The 17,607-nt window shown below is 34.2% G+C and overlaps 1 protein-coding gene and 1 long non-coding RNA gene across 11 annotated transcripts in view; both read right to left on the bottom strand.

Annotated features, from left to right (window-relative positions):
• The window catches only part of RELCH (RAB11 binding and LisH domain, coiled-coil and HEAT repeat containing), a 124,097-nt gene that overhangs the window by 42,154 nt on the left and 64,336 nt on the right, over positions 1 to 17,607 (bottom strand). For all 10 annotated transcript variants that reach the window (XR_004273586.1, XM_032293675.1, XM_032293666.1 and 7 more), the window contains 6 exons: positions 14,006 to 14,096; positions 10,945 to 11,016; positions 8,278 to 8,418; positions 7,725 to 7,889; positions 4,734 to 4,881; positions 483 to 639 (listed from right to left, as the gene is read on the bottom strand). Coding sequence is in view for 9 of the 10 variants with exons in the window: in XM_032293675.1 (XP_032149566.1) it covers positions 483 to 639; positions 4,734 to 4,881; positions 7,725 to 7,889; positions 8,278 to 8,418; positions 10,945 to 11,016; positions 14,006 to 14,096 (774 nt within the window). In the remaining variant the exon portion in view is untranslated. The remainder of the gene's footprint in view (positions 1 to 482; positions 640 to 4,733; positions 4,882 to 7,724; positions 7,890 to 8,277; positions 8,419 to 10,944; positions 11,017 to 14,005; positions 14,097 to 17,607) is intronic.
• Positions 11,631 to 13,999, bottom strand: LOC116561752. The gene is made up of 2 exons (XR_004273588.1): positions 13,127 to 13,999; positions 11,631 to 12,805 (listed from the first exon to the last, which is right to left on the bottom strand). It is a non-coding gene; the product is annotated as an uncharacterized LOC116561752 (long non-coding RNA).

The raw sequence follows: 17,607 nt of genomic DNA, 5'->3' as shown, positions 1-17,607 counted from the left end.
TATTTCATTCCCTGAAAGGAAAGGCATTGTTTGGGACCTTCTGAAAATGCTGTGAGATTACATTATACTGTATACACTTTAAAAAATAAATTTTAGCTTTTTGCCAGAAAATATATGGAAAATGGTAGAATTCTGAGTACAGAGTTAATGTGACTCAAATCTATGGACCTGATGCTTCACATAAGAGCTTGGCTTTACACGGCATCATTTTAGCCTCAAAAATGAGAAGTCTGGATGTAGTTTAAAATCCGTTGCCACGACGGGACAAATGAGATGGGCAGATAGATCTGGATAAAATACAGCAGCACCTTCTTCTCAGATAAATTACATATCCAATGGTGTGAGTCCTCTGTGCCCTAAAGGTGTTTACCATAAATGATGCCCAGTTACATTTTAAAAGTTTTCTTATATTTTTTTCTCAGGGCCAAGGCTAAATATAAGAGTTATCATCCATTCAAAGTAATACAGAGGTGGTAACTTACAATTGATTGACAACCCACAGTAAACTCTCCCAGCCTGTTGTACCCTCCTGTTCCAGCTGGTAGTCATAGAGTTGTAGTAGCACTGCCAGTTGTTCACGACTTCCGATAATAGTGGACACATCTTGAAGAGGTGACATAGGCCGAGGAAACCTAGTCACTATACATAACAGAAGCAAAATAAATCATATAGAAATTGGCATTATGGGAACTTAGATATTCTGTTGAAAGGAAAATAAGATCCTTCCTCCTCATATTTAATTACTTTCTTATTGTAAACTTTAAATATAAAATTGAAATATACTAATGAAGTCATTTTTTAGGAAAATCAAGAAATTCTTGTGATATGAGAACATATCCAACAAATATCAAAAGATTTTACGAGATTATATAGTTAAATGGAATACTGTAATAAAATGATTTGCTATTGAAGAATAAAATTTCACTTACATTAAATTAAAATTGCTCCAAAGATAAGACTGTTAGTTAAAACATGGATTTGAGTTTGGTTTTTTAAAAAAGAGAAATACTTGTAATTCTACTGGACTGTTTATGTCAGTGAAATAGTAAATTGATAGCATGTTTCTTTCAGGGAGTAAGGAACTAATAGGTTAACAGCAGGGAAAAAACTGTTTAATACCAGAGAATAATAATACAAAATACCTTAAAACTTTAGCTGAATAGGTTTAAGTATTTAATTCTCAATATTAAATGCTTTTTTTTTAAAAAAAACACATTTTTCACAGTTTGAAAGCTATTAATATAAAATGTTAAAGCCTGCGACTAGTAAGATAAGGCAAAGTGTACTACAGATATTATAACCAGGGTCCTATGTTACACACTTTGAATGTTTTTGGAGAAAACTGAAAAACTTACTTTTAAAATTCTATAAATAAAACATGAAAAAAAATATATTAGTATATTTGAAAAGTTTAAACATATCAATAAAATCTATGATCTACAGATAGTAATATCAGTTTTTTTTGGATGGAGTCTCATTGTGTCTCACCCAGGCCAGAGTACAGTGGCACAATGTTGGCTCACTGCAGCCTCTGCCTCCTGGGTTCAAGCGATTCTCTTGTCTCAGCTGCCTGAGTAGCTGGGAGTACAGGTGTATGACATCACGCCTGGCTAATTTTGTATTTTTAGTAGAGACGAAGTTTCACATTGTTGGCTAGGCTGATCTTGAACTCCTGACCTCAGGTGATCCATTGCCTTGGCTTCCCAAAGTGCTGGGATTATAGGCATGAGCCACCATACCTGGCCAGATATCAGGTTTTATTAAGTATTAAGGGAACATTTCTTGGATAGGTATTCAATAAATAATGCACATCAACGTTAGCTGTTGGTTGGAAACTTTTAATGGAGGCAACTCCTACATAAAGTAAAATATCCTAAAAAGACACAAAAGGATGAAGCATTTCTCAAAACATATTAATGTCCTAATGATAAGTATTAAACTTAAGAAAATTGAAAATTGCACCTAATTCTTAAAATATTCAATGACAAAACTAAGATGTTATTGTATTTCTATATTGTACCAGGCATTTAACAATGTGTTAAGTACAAAAGAGGTTATTTCTGGCTATCTGAACTCTGTATTTGCTATTATAATACACAAACAAAGAAATAAATGTGGATAATATGGTATCCCTCACTATCTAAGGTTTCGGCTTGAATTCCCAGCCCAGGAATCACACAGATTTGAATGGTGAAGGATATCTGTACTTTATATTTCTGTACCATGTCAAAGCATATCTGCTTTAAATAGGGTTCTATTATATTGGTAATATTTTGCTATACTATGATGAAAGGAATGTTATTCCTTCAAAAATATTGATAAATTATTGGAAAATTATGAGTATTTAAAAGGTAGGTCCAACAGAAGCAGAGCAGTGCCAGGAAAATGAAAAATTACATGGATTACTCAGTGATTATAGCTAAGCAAACAGAAGGGTCCAGGAGCCTTAAAATATTATTCTATTTAACTGCTATTTAAAAAAAATTGAGTGTCTAACTTACAACACAGAAATGTTCCCAGAATGCAATTTTAATAGGCTGGCAAAACACTAGCATTATATTGTCAACAAAATAACCACAATATTGAGCAAAATAACAGATGTCATGAATCTTCTTCCCCCAGCAGAATGTAAGCTCTATGAGCAGAAATTTTTACCTATTTTATTCATAATTGTGTCCTAAGTATTGAAAACAGTGCCTGAAATAAATATTAGTTAATGTTGTATAATAAATTGGTACTAAAAATATCTATATGGGTTACCATTTTTATGAGAAAACAAATCTTCATTCGTAACAAATTATAACCCAAATTATATGTGTGTGCATATATAAATGGACACATAGACATGGATATACCATAAATGAGGATATAATAGATCCCCATTTATAATAAATACATTATAACCTAAATGAAGGTATAGTAACATTAACATTTATAGCTACTGTTGAAAGTTAGAAAGTTAAAGTGAGTCAACAAGAATGAAAAATAAAGGACAATCACAAGAAAAGGTCACATAAATGTTAGAAGGAATCCCACAAGTATTAGAAGGAATATGTTCAGGATGGTACTGTTCAATCTAATCTCCAGCATAGACTTGGCAATAGATTACATTTAAGAATCATTTGTTAAATAAATGAGAGAATGATAACAAGTATTATGCTCCACCTACCCCCCAATTTTTATGTTTAAGTCCTAACCTCCAATGTCTCAGAATGTGATCTTATTTGGAAATAGTGTTGCTATAGGTGTAGATAGATAAGGTGAAATCATACTGAAGTAGTCCCTTATCCAACACAACTGATGTCCTTATAAAAAGGAGAAATCTGGACACAGAAACAAGCACACAGAGAGTATGCCACGTGAAGATACAGGCAAAGTTTGGGGTGATGCATCTACAAGCCAAGAAACACTAAAGATTGCCACCAAACCACCAGAAGCCAGGGGAGAGCCCAGAACAGCCTTTACCCCATAGTTTTCAGAAGGAACCTACCCTGCCAACACCTTGATCTCAGACTTCTAACATTCAGAAGTGTGAGATAATAAATTTCTGCTGTTTAAGCCACTCAGTTGGTGGTACTTTGTTAAGGCAGCCACAGTAAATGAATACAGAAAACTAAAAAGAAAAAGGGAATTAGAAAGATAGGAAAACCCCTAGGCAGATGAAATACCTAAATGAGTAAGAGTAAAGGGGTAGAAACCTGAAGTGGCCAGCTGTGAGAGCTTTATGAAGTCTTATTTAAAGTTTAAATTTTCATTCTCCTCAATAATATTATTTCAAAATGTTAAATTAACTCACTGTTCAGTTTCAATTTTCCAAAGGAAACTGACATTCAAATAGTATACACTATTTTTATCATGTGGCTTCATGTATCTTTGGACACACTTCATCATACTCCAAAGATTATAGGTAGTGTACAGTTTACTTTATATGAAAATGAAATTTTAAAAGATTAAGTGTCTGTTGATGTTCTCAATGTTAGAATTCTTTGTCCATTAGAAACCAGTAAGTGACATGGATAATTTCACAACTTGGAAAAGGCTGCAAAGGTGCCTGCTACATAGCAATAGCTTGTCTATAGCATTTGTCCTAGAGGTTAAGATGAAACATGGTTATCAATTGCCTGCCAAGTTTCAAAGGTCATTTACTAGCTACCTGGAGAGTACAATAAGAAAATACTGGCCTTTGCTGCCAATTTTATGTACTTCTGAAAGTAAGTCACATTTCCTCTTTGGATAAACAAAAATTCTGCCACCAATGCTTATATTTCTTTCTAACAAGGACATAGTAGGAAAAAGTAATTATATTTAGTTTCCCCTATTAAAAATAAGAATAAAAAGTTGGGGAAGAAAATATAAAAAAAGCAAAATTGACTAGCTTCATATACTGGCACTAGTAACTATTAAATGAATCTTTTGTTGACTCAGATCTATTCACGGAAGGAAATACTTATTTCAGCTTCCCCAGAAAGGCTAAAAAAGGCTATAGATTAAGAGCAAAAAGAAAGTATAAATATTATAAAACAAGACCATAGGGCTTTCCATAAAAGATGAAGCCATATTGTTTACCTTAGATATCATATAATCTTATGACCACGAGATTCTACACACATAATACATTTTAGTAATTATGCGATCATATAAGGTGATTTTTAGATTTTTTAATAAAAAACAATTCTTTGGGAAGCTCAGCTGGTAATAGTCTACATTTTCCCTCCAGAATTTAACTTCAGTACCTTCTATCTGTGGCACTTCACCATGAAGCTTGGCTTTGCTGGAGAAAGGTGCATTCTGCAGCACTAATGCAAAGAGAGATGGAATCAAGGACTGCAAGGCAGAAAGATACATGTGGAGCTTGTGTTCATCCAGCCCATGTTCTCCTTCCTGAAACATAAGGAGGTGGAAGCTAATTTTAGTCTTTTGAAGATACATTGCTAATTGGATTTATGTATGATGTTCTTCCTTTCTGTGGCAAATCAAAGATTTAAGAATCTGCATGTTGGACTCAAACAAACAGTAAGGCATTATAGAGTGGCAGAATCTTTTATATGGAAAACTATAGAGTAAATATCAGTCATTTCCATTTGCAGGGAATGGTTTTTATAATTTTACTTTTTTATTACAGAAGGCCTTATCTTTTGAAATTTTATCAGTTAGGGTTAAGAAATCAAAGTAAGGCTCAGGAACCATTTTATCTTTTTTCTTATTAGAATTGACACATAAATAATTGTACATATTATGGGGTACCATAAGATATTGTGATACACACATACAGTGTGTAATGATCAAATCAAGGTATTGAGATATGGATCACCTCAAACATTTATCATTTCTTTGTGTTAGGAACATTCCAAATCTCTTCTAGCTATTTTTGAAAAATACAATATATTATTATTAACAGTTCACCCTACTGTGCTATCAAACACTAGAATGTATTCTTTCTATTTAACTGTATTTTTCTATTCATTACTCCCCCAACTCCTAGTTTCTGGTAATCACCATTCTACTCTTCACCTTCTTGAGATCAACTGTTTTAGCTCCCACATATGAGTGAGAACATTCAATATTTGTCTTTCTGTGCCTGGATTATTTCACTTAACATAATGTCCTCCAGGCTATCTGCTGCAGCAAATGACGGGATAGCATTCTTTTTTAATGGCTGAATAATATCCCATTGTGTACAGACACCATACTTTCTTTATCCATTCATATGCTGATGAACACTTAGGTTGATTCTACATCCTGACTATTACGAATAGTGCTGTAAGAAACATGTAAGTGCTTGAAACTCAACATGTGAGTGCTTGAAAGTATGTATCTTTTCAATATACTGACTTCTTTTCCTTTAGATATCTACCCAATGATGGGATTGCTGGATCACAGATATTTCTGTTTTCAGTTTTATGAGGAATCTCCACACTGTTTTCCGTAGTGGCTGTACTAATTTACATTCCTGCCAACAGTGTACAAAGATTCCCCTTTCTCCATACCCTCATCAGCATCTGTTACTTTTTGTCTTTTTAATAATAGCCATTTTAACTGGGGTGACATGATACCTCATTTTGGTTTAGATTTGCATTTCCCTTATGATTAGTAATGTTAAACACTTCTTTATATACCTTTTGGCCATATGTCTCCTTCTGAGAAGAGTTTTTTCAGAAAATTTGTCTATTCCTTAATTGAATTTCTTTTTTTTGTTGCTGTTGAGTCCTTAAGCATTTTGGTTATTAATCGCTTGTTGGATGGTGAGTTTGTAAACATTTTCTCCCATTCTGCAGGTTGTTTGTTCACTCTGCTAATTTCTTTGGGGTGCGGGAGCTTTTTACTTTAATATAATCCCATTTATCTATTTTTGCTTTTGTTGCCTATGCTTTTGAGATCTTTCCTCAAAAATCTTTGCTCAGACCAATGTCCTGAAGCAATGTTTTCTTCTAGTAGTTTCATGTCTTACATTTAAGTCTTTAATCCATTTTCAGTTAATTTACTGAAGAAACTGTCCTTTCTTCAGTGTATGTTCTTGGTGCCTTTGTCAAAATTGAGCTGGTTGTAAACGTGTGAATTTATGTCTGGGTTCTCTACTCCGTTACACTGGTCAATATGTCTTGGTATTTATGCCAATGCCAAGATGTTTGGTTGCTACTGCTTTGAAGTATATTTTGAAGTCAGGTAGTGTCCTTTTCCCAGATTTGTCCTTTTTGTTGAGGATTGCTTTGGTTATTCAGGGCCTTTTGTGGTTCCACATACATTTTCAGATTGCTTTTTTGATATCTATGAAGAATGTCATCGGTATTTTGATAGGGATTGCAATGAATCTGTAGATCACTTTGGGTAGTATAGGCATTTTTAACAATATTAATTCTTCTATGAATAACTGAATATGGATATCTTTTCTTTCTTTCTTTTTTTTTTTTTAAACATTTCCTCTTCAATTTCTTTCATCAATGTTTTACAGTTTTCATGGCAGAGATCTTTCATCTCTTTGGTTATATTTATTCCTAGGCATTTTTTTTAAAGCTATTGTAAATGAAATTCCTTTCTTATTTTTTTTCTAGCGTCTTCAACGTTGGCATACAGAAATGCTCAACTGCTAACCCAGCAGCAGTTCATGCTATAATACTTCCCCTCTCCTACTTCCTAACTCTTTTTATAGATTTGGCACATAATAAGCACTAAACAAATAATAGTTTCTCTTCTAGTCTTTAAAAGAAACTTTTAGAATGAAAATTGGATCAAGAATTTTCTATTGTTTCATCAACATTTCTTTAATTCTTGTATGTGGGAAAAATAAAAAGTTCATTTTAAAAATGAAGAATGAACGATTGCAGTGGAATAACCATGGTTAAAGCAATTTTGATATTATGTAAGAAAGCTTTAGAGACCCATTTTCTCTGCATTCTGAAACTAGAGTTGATACTTTATGTAAAATATTTAAGTACTCAGAAGGATCAATAAAGCGCTGGCTTTCTGAATAATGTTGGAGTTACTTCCATGAAGGTGCATTTTAGCTAACAAATGCACATCATGCCCTTTCTGCTCCGCTAGCTTCAGCCAAGTAAAACTTCCCCAAATCTCTTTCTTGGGTCCAGTCCAACAGAATCTTTAACTGGTAATGTATTAATATGTTAAGCAAAGGGCACTTTCTATCTCTGTTCCCCAACTTCTTCCAAGAGGGCTTAGGACAGACCTTTTAAATTTCTATAAGCTATATAAACAAAGGAAGAACTTACCCTGAGAAGTTTTTCAATCTTGTTCAGTAGTGTAAGTATAAGATGAGACTGTAAATTTCCAAGTTCTGTAGTCCACGCAGCGTAAGCTGGTAAAAATACTTGATGTGTAGCACTAACTACTCTTTCTGAGGGATCACCCAAGGCTGATAGCAACAATTCAAAACCCTGACAATAGGAAACAGACAAATGTAGAGTTTTAAAAGGATAACCGTAAATAAGATAAAATAAAAATTTCAATAAATTAAAAAATGTTTTTAAGCAAGAAAGAAGGCCATCCATAATCCTAGCCTTGCCATGTATCCCAAAGAGAAGGTGCAGTAAATAGCTCTTGCCAATTTCATGCCAGAAAGCTGTGGCAGATACTATACATGAACTGTAGTATTCTTTTCTCTGAGCAGCAACATTGAAACCAGGCAACCATTCCCAAATGACTAAAGTTGACACATCTGCCATCCTTACGATACATTATAAAGTATCTAATCCAGAGATTTGGAATATTATATTACTTGGAATTTTATAATGGAGTAAAAGGAGTTCATTCTGAAAAACATACCTGTTGATATTTGTCTGGGTCATCAATGTATCCCATAATGATACCAAGGCTTTTGATCACAGCTTCTCTTACCAAATCTGCCTTATCTTCCATTAACATTTGTTGCAACATTGAAAGAACCAAAGAGCTACGGATTTCTTTCTGAAAATAAACATGTTTTTGCTATTTATTTACACTTAAGCGCAGAAGTATAGAAAATAATATGACAAACATCAGTGTGGTCAAAATTCAGATTAAACAGGTATTAACATTGTTATTAAAAAATGCTGAGGAACTGCTGATGGACAGAGATTTTGCTTCAGACCTTCATTTTTTGAAGACATAAAACATTACAGATATAGCCAAAATATCACTCACTGCCAAATCCCTTCCTCTCTAGAGGCAATAACATCTACTCTGAATTTGGTATTTATTAATCATCTCTCAGCATGTTTTTTGTATCTTTACTAAATATGTAAAAATCTCTCAAATCCTTGCAGTTCACACTCGGAGGCACTTTCGACAAATCAACAAAGTCTACTACAAACTCTACTACAAATGGACAATGACTCTCCTGTCACTATTTGTTCCATTCAGAGAAGAGCACTGAGAGTTACAATGGGAGGAATTACAAAAATCACTCTGACAATTAGAACATTTGTCTGGGACATGGTAAGAAAACATAATAAAATCCTGGCATTCCTATTTCTTTGAAGAAGTGGGAAAAAAATTCAACAGGATAATAAAATATGAGAGTGAACCTTAGAAGTACTTAAAAAACTGCATTGCTCTTTTATTATGCTATTATTTAATATAATATACACCACTGCCTGCCTTGATTTCACATAGAATATTTTCTAGTTATGATAAAGAATGTTTTAGCTTAATGGCTGAGGTTAGGATAAAGAGCTACCAATATACAAATTCATTCTCCTCCTATCCCTATTTGTACTATTATTGCGATTTAATCAATCTATAACATTCTTAAAACATAAACTTGTTTAAATCCTTTTCACATATAATAACTAGGATACAATAAAATAAAGGCAGAGGACATGGCTATTTTTATAAATTTACAGCATGAGTTGGTATGCAGAGCGAGACTTGAGAGACTTTCTAAAAAAGTCTGGTTTTCACTTTTTAGAAGCAAAAATACAGGCAATTTTAGCATATCTTAAACACGTTTAGGTTGGTGAATATATAACATCTTTTGTTATGTATTTATTTACTCATTTATTTTTTAGGCTAAAAATTGCACTAAAACACCTTAAACTATCTTAAAAGGGCTTGTTGGTTGGTATCAGCACAAGGCAATATGACAGAGGAAAATAAGCTTCAAGTGGGCATTTATACTGATTTGGGCTGGGGTCCCTGTGGCGTACTAAAACTAATTGCCACAGTTGTCAACTGTCAGGGACCCCACTAGAGCATTGATCGGGAGGATATACTCCAAGTCATGAACACCCTGAGGAACTGCTGATGTACAGAGATTTTGCTGCTACCAGTGACAGTGGGGTACACAGAAGGCAAGTATAGATACACTGAGGAAACATTATATCTGTTATTAATACTGCTTAGTATTCTAGGAGTAGAGTAGAACAGCCTGTTTATCCTTTGAGAGCAAGGGATGCTCATCTGTCTTGGAACAATAAATAATAAGATGCTCAAACCCATTTGCATCAATCTATCTATATGATTTATCACAACAATAAGGCATTTTCTTCCATTAGAAAAACATTAAAAAAAATTTCACCATGCCTAGTTCCTGGTTGAAGGTATGGGAAAATAAAAACTCAATGGGACTGTTAGTAGGAGTATAAATCCATGCTATTCCAGTTTTATCACTGGCAATGAATGCTGTCTACTTGTTCTCCTTGAAGTGACATTGTCACTCCATCCAATTTCATGAAAATGTCTGCGATATACCCAAATCTGAATAACCAGTTTAACTCTAAGTGGTTCTGTGAAGTAAAATTGGTGTCCCATTAAGAAAAGCAGCTAGTTGAGCTCATAACTCAAATAACTGCATAAGTGCTTTTCTTGCAAACAGCTACAATTTTTCAGTATATAGCAAAGGGTTTTTACGTGAGTACTTTCTATTTTGTCTCACAGAATATTAAAAAGATGCATGCTTCATGGGTCAAAATTTAGTAAAATTAATAATTTTACTGATTCAGCAAGCTCCTTTTTAGGTGAAATTGGCTTTTTCTGCAAAAGCATGGCAGTAAAGAATCCAATCATTATTATAATAGTACATTTGGGTGCCACTGCCCTGACGGGTGCTAATGCAGCAGCATTTTTGCCCATCCATGCTTTTGCACTAACAATACAAATTTCAACACAGGGAAAAAGACAAAAAGTGTCTTATTATTATGAAAACAGTTTTCTCCTCATGGACCATTTTGGAAGGATCTCAAGAAACCCCCAGGGTCCTCAGACCACATTATAAGAACTGCTGATATAGTCTGATATATTCATACTCATCCAAAATTAGTGGTAATGTACCTATGGGTCTGCAATGCCATATTGTATTAATGTGAGTCTTTTCTTTTTTAGATCGTCTTTTTTCTTTATTAAGATGGCATGCCTAGGAAATATTTGGATTAAAATCTATAAGATACTCAAAAAAAGGTTTTTCTATATTAATAAAGAAGAACAACTTTAAGAAAAAAAAAAGACAATTCTTACAGGAAGGTAAGGTGCCAGTGCTCCACAGGATTCTGCCACAAGCAGTCGTCTTTCTGGGTATTTATGATTAATCTAGAGCAAAAAAAATATAAATAAATCAAGTATAAACAACACACCCTCCCTTCTTCCAAAAGAGAATTACATTTCACCACAAATCCTGTTAAGAATGCAATAAAGCTTCTTCCTTTTCCACTTCTGGGAATCCCTGTGTGACTATACCAGGATCAGGAATGAGGGAGTGAGGGAGAACCTAAACATGAGGTTACAAGGGTCATCTGTTAAAGAAAAAAGGGAAAACCAAAGGTGAAAATTTGGCAAGCTATCTAGAGATTATGGGCTTGCCTAATACTAGGCTTTCCTTAGGATATCAGGAGAAATCAGGACCTTTCCCTAGCAATAGTAGCGTATTTTTAAATTTGGAAAACTCAGCTTCTGAATCTTATAGATACGAACTATAATATGTGCCAGTCTTCTTTCTTCAACCTAAGGGATGAGGAAAAGTAAGTTAATCAATGATTTGACCAGAGCCCTTACTAGAAATATGATTTTATTTTTGAAGTGGACTTCAATCCATTCCTCTGTTTGCATATGCAAGATGATGGGGTTTTGCTATTGTGATGACTACACTGAACCATAACCAAAAATAACAAAAAAATGACACATACTGGGTTTTGTTCCCATATGTCTTCTTCATAGAATATAAATCTTTCTTTGACTGGAAAAGAAGTATATCTGTTCTCATATTCCCATATGAAAAGGTGACATAATTCATTAATGTATTGGATGCCTAAAATTAAGAAAAAAAATTATATAGTAATCTACTGGGCAACAAACTGGAGGTAGGCGGCTAGAAAGATCCCCGATAGCCAAGTTTACTCAGATTACAGAAGAGGTGGTGGTAGAGATGTTTATAACCGAGATCTTTGAATTAAATTTAATCCAGATGTAGTTACCTCAAAAGTTGAATGGTTTGAATGTCAAAGTATGGCTATACATAACTTTCATTTGCTTTTCTTTAGCTCAGTAAGTCTCAAAATTGAATGTAAATAGAAAAATCAATTGTATGTCTACGTATTAGCAATGAACAAACTAAAAATAAAATTAAGAAAAAAGTCTATTTACAATAGCATCCAAAAGAATGAAATACTTAGGAATGAATAAAACAAAAGGGCAAAACTTATACTACTCTGAAAACTACAAATCACTGTTGAAACTTTAAAAGACCCAATCCATAGAAAGATATCCTAAATGCATAGATTGAAAGACTTAATATATAAAGTCAGGATGGCAACACTCTAGATAAATCTATAGATTCAATGCATTGTTTATGAAAATCCCAGCTGGCTTCTTTGGAGAAATTGACAAAATGATCCTAAAATTCATAAGAAAATTCAAGGGACCCAGAATAGCCCATATAGTCTGGAAAGAGGAGAACCAAATTCAAGCAGTTAGGGTTTGTCTTTGGGGTGACAAAGCTGTATAAAAATTGATTGCAGTGAAGCTTGCACAACACTGAAACCACTAAATTGTAGACTTGAAAAACAGAAAAGAAAATGGAAAAATGATAAAAAAATTAAACGTGCACAATTAACTGTATAGAATTGTAAATTGAAAGTTGTTTGGCTATGTTGTAGCCAAGTTATTTTGACTTCAAGTGATTAGAACCTCACCCTAAATTTTAGTATGCACTGTAATTTATAGATGTATGAGATTATGAGAGGTGGTTATGACTACATATAATGTTCACTTTGCCTATTGAATCTAGTGGTTCTACTTTATTTTGGTGGGAAAAAAAATGAATGCCCAAAGAAGTTGGGAATAGGACTATAAATGACTACATACTTCAGTGACATTCCAGAGACTAATATTTTTCTTTTTTTTTTTTCTTTTTCTTTGGGACGGAGTTTCGCTCTTGTTACCCAGGCTGGAGTGCAATGGCGCGATCTCGGCTCACCGCAACCTCCGCCTCCTGGGTTCAGGCAATTCTCCTGCCTCAGCCTCCTGAGTAGCTGGGATTACAGGCACGCGCCACCATGCCCAGCTAATGTTTTGTATTTTTAGTAGAGACGGGTTTCACCGTGTTGATCAGGATGGTCTCGATCTCTTGACCTCGTGATCCACCCGCCTTGGCCTCCCAAAGTGCTGGGATTACAGGCTTGAGCCACCGTGCCCGGCCAGAGACTAATATTTTTCTTAAGAATAAGTAACTGTGCTATTGTAAATAAAGCCATGTAATTTGTCTCCATAAGCAGGAATCCCATCTTTTTAAGGTAGAAAAATGAGGTTCTTAATGATCTAAACATTAAGTCTAGAAAGTCAGTGATTCTGAGTTCTACAGAGGACTAGAATATTAAAATTCAATATTAAAGCAAAAGCTTTGTTAGTAAGATAATGAGTTCAAGAACACATACAAAAACCTCTCACATTAAAGATTTACACTTTATACATCTGTAATATATACAAGTATACAAGATATATTTCTATACACACACAGACACACACACACACACACACACACACACACACACACACACACACACACCCCTTCTTGCTGTTTCTTGAATGCATCGAGTACACTCCCACCTCAGGGCCTTTGTTCTGGCTGCATCTTACTTCATCCAGATCCTTACCTAAACATCACTTCCTCAGAGATTCTTTCTCTGACCCCCTTTTCTAGGAGAGCATTCCCCATTAATCTCGCCCTTATCCAGGTTTATTTTTCTTCGTAATATATATTACTATGAAACAGCAGACCATCTCTTTGTTTACTTTTATTTTCCCATTAGGATCTCTTTGTCTTTTGTTCACCACTGTATCCCTAGTGACTACATCAGTACCCGGCACTGAAATGAGTGTTTCATTAAGTATTTGTTGACTGAATGAATAAAGCAAAGCACCCCAGAACATTCTTAAGTACTAATAAATTGCTGTGCTGAGCTACAGAAGCATCAGCATGATTTATATCCCACATATTTCTTAATCACATTTAAAAAGAAAAATATGAATCTTTTAAAGAAATCAGGCTATCATAGCTAGGTGAAAACTCAATACAATTATTTACCTGTTCCCAACACTGTGGTAAAAGTTCAGCTTCTACACGTGTTGGTCCAACATGACGCGCAAATGCCACACAACCTGTCAGTATCATTTGCCTGAAAAATAATGCCCAAAAAAAAAAAAAAAAAAAAAAGGCTTGTGTTTGCATTAGAAAGCACAACTAGGATGAAAGGTTAAAGTCTCATCTCTAAAATTTCACATAGAGTACAAGATTTTTGTATAAATTAGACCTTTCTTTCCTTCTTTCTTTTTTTTTTTTTTTTTAGATAGAGTCTAGCTGTCAGCCAGGCTGGAGTACAGTGGCGTGATCTTGGCTCACTGCAACCTCCACCTCCCAGGCTCAAGCACTTTTCCCACCTCAGCCTCCTAAGTAGCTGGGACTATAAGTGTGCACCACCACACCCGGCTACTTTCTGTATTTTTTGTAGAGATGGGGTTTCACCATCTTGCACAGTCTAGTCCTGAAAAATCAGACCTTTCGGCTGGGCATGGTGGCTCACGCCTGTAATCCCAGCACTTTGGGATGCCAAGGCGGGTGGATCATGAGGTCAGCAGATCGAGACCATCCTGGCCAACATGGTGAAATCTCATCTTTACTAAAATCCAAAAATAAAAATAAAAAAGCTGGGTATGGTGGCACGCACCTATAGTTCCAGCTACTTGGGAGGCTGAGGCAGAGGAATTGCTTAAATCCGGGAGGCAGAGGTTGCAGTGAGCTAAGATTGTGTCACTGCACTCCAGCTTGGCAACAGTGTGTGTCCAAAAAAAAAAAAAAAAAAAAAAAAAAATTATACCTTGCTAACAGTGGCCTAAGCTGCCACCAAATGCCTAAGTTCCTTATGATTAGCCACTCAGGCAGTGACAACATCATTTGTGACAGATATTGTGAAGGAATTTCTGTATAGGTATGAAGCTGAATCTTATAACCTTCTAAATTACCTTCCTATGCATACATTCTGAGATTATATATGCCCAATGCCTCATTTGGTTTCTAGCCACTAAAACAGTTATTCTCCCAGTGTTTCTATAATTAAAAACTATGGTATCATATTAGTAAAGTGGTATTTTAAACATCAGATTCTTTGGTATTATACCTAAGATAACTGCGGGAGGTAGTTTCTGATATGGCTTTCGATCATCACATCTCTTTGAGTGTGGACTGGACGTAGTGACTTGTCTCTAATGAACAGAGTATGAGCAAAGTGATAAGACGTCAATTCTGAGATCAGGTTCCAGAAGTCTGTGATGTCAATCTTGCTGGACTCTACTGCTTTCTCAGCAGGCATGCTTAGCTAAACCAAGCTGCCATGTTGGAGACATCCATGTGGGAAGAAATTAAAGGTGGTTTCTGGCCATAAGCCTGTGAGGAGATGAAGCTCTCAGTCTAACAATTCTTGAAGAATTGATTCTTGACAATGACCAACTGTGTGATTAAGATGAAAAGCAAATCTTTCTCCAGTTGAACCCTGAGATGACTAACGCCCCAGCTGACCTTTGACTACAGAGGACTCAGACTCCTGACCCACAGAAACTCTAAGATAAAAGATGTTTTATACCACTTTCTCTTGGGGTACTTTGTTATGAAACAACAGTTAACCAATAACTAAAACATTATCTTCATTTGAATTGATATATTTATACCTATTGATTTGATGTATTTGTAAATGAATGTAACTAAATAAATGAATTAATACCTTTGTAACTAAAAACTACAAAATTTGAAGTAAGATTTTGTACTCTTCAGAATGAAGTTCCATCTAAAATGACTTTAAAATACAATATTTGAAGCTCTTCCACTTTTGATTGTCTAACACTTTAAAAAAGTAAGACCTGATGGAAAAAAGAATATTTTTAATATATGTTTTAAAGTAGCCAACTTTAAGGAAAACTAAAATAGAACACTTATGTAATTCACAATCATTATAAAATCAGCACTTTAAGTCTAGGCATTGCTCATTGCTATTTCTCAATATATGTCAATTTAAATTAACTGTAAAATGACTTTAAATTTCTATTTGGTTTAGTCAGATTAGTTACTAACTGTTTGCTTAGGTTATTTAACGAGAATAACAAAGCTTTTTTGGAAACACTGGGGGAAACAGTGAGCCAGTGTATCTTCATTGTACATTGCAGCAGCTTCTAATTCACCACAATCCTAGTAGTTTTTATCTGATTCTCCTTTATATCATTATCCTCTGTTTCTATTTCTCAACTTTTATTTTGTGTTCCTATTTCCTTCTTTGATCATATCCCAATTAAGAAGGCAAATAAATTGAATGAGAAGAAACTGCAAAAAGATATTAGCAAGCACTTTAGCTGCTTGCCCCTAATGAACGTTTCCTAATAGCTCATCATTGTTTTTGCCCTCGTTAGTGTATTAAAATGAGAAGGCATACATGTTTGATAACGGTAATAGCTAAATTTTCTTAAAATTTAAGCATTTTGAACACTTATAAGAGGTACACACTTGTATAGAAAGAACTTCAGATTCAAATTTTCTTAAAATTTAAGCATTTTGAACTCTTATAAGAGGTACACACTTGCATAGAAAGAACTTCAGATGAAATGACTGTAAATTGTAAGTCACCATCTCTATACTAATGACTACAAACTTCAATAGAAAAAAATGTTAGTCCCCTTGAAATAAACATCTTAGAAGAGTTAATATAGAAAATTTTAGAAAATATGACAGCTTTGAAATACAGTCCCAAACAGATACGATTAGATGGTCCACAGATTATTAATAGCATTGGAAATAGGCTACTATGATAGTAAAAATAAATGTTGTTCCTACTTATAGAAAATCACAGCACAGGGATTGTTTTATTAGTAAATGACTCAGGCAGACATATGGTACCAATTACGGTTGTTAGAAAAGAACTGGCAAAAGCATCATTACTGAGCATAAAATTAAGTTTTTCTTGGGGTAAGATCAAAGAAGCCTGAGATTCATTAAGAAAAATAACTGATTATGTCAAATATATTTTGCTAACCTAAAATGTTGCTTGTTTCATGTATTCTTTATACTATATAGCATATAGTTAATAATAAATTTATTAGTTTAATAAATTTATATTTCTGTAAGGTGAAAGTAGATTTAAGTGTGGACACCAGTGTTGATCCCTGATGCACCTTGACCTGAAGTAAGGCTAGTAAGTACTTTTGGCCACCAGGTGGCAGCTGTTAGCTTTACATGCAAGGTTTATGAAAATAGCCTCTAAGACCAGGTTTTTGCCTTGAAAATCTAAAAATGAAAATGTAGTAACTATATTTAATTATTAACTAAATTACCAAGATAAGAAATGCTATTTTTAGAGGAGAAAATAAAATACTAATTTTCCTATAGTACCACCAAGTTGTCCTTGGGAATTTTTTAGTTTGCAATGAATAGTACTCATACAGTGATTTAACTTCCCTTATTCCTAATTGACTAGCACTGGGCTGCTGGTATAAATTAAGCTTAGCTGGACACTTAAAAGAGCAAGTTTCTCCACTTGCTTAGGTATATATTGATAAGAGCAGAAAAGAAGTTTCTATAATAGAATTTTAAAGTCTACAGAAATGCTTGTATTATCCTAGCTAAGGGGTTCTTTGTATTTTAAAATA

The sequence above is a fragment of the Sapajus apella genome, unplaced genomic scaffold (genome assembly GCF_009761245.1).
Source record: "Sapajus apella isolate SASKATOON/1434 unplaced genomic scaffold, GSC_monkey_1.0 scaffold30, whole genome shotgun sequence".
Lineage (NCBI taxonomy): Eukaryota > Metazoa > Chordata > Mammalia > Primates > Cebidae > Sapajus > Sapajus apella.
This window is presented reverse-complemented; position numbering and strand designations above follow the sequence as displayed.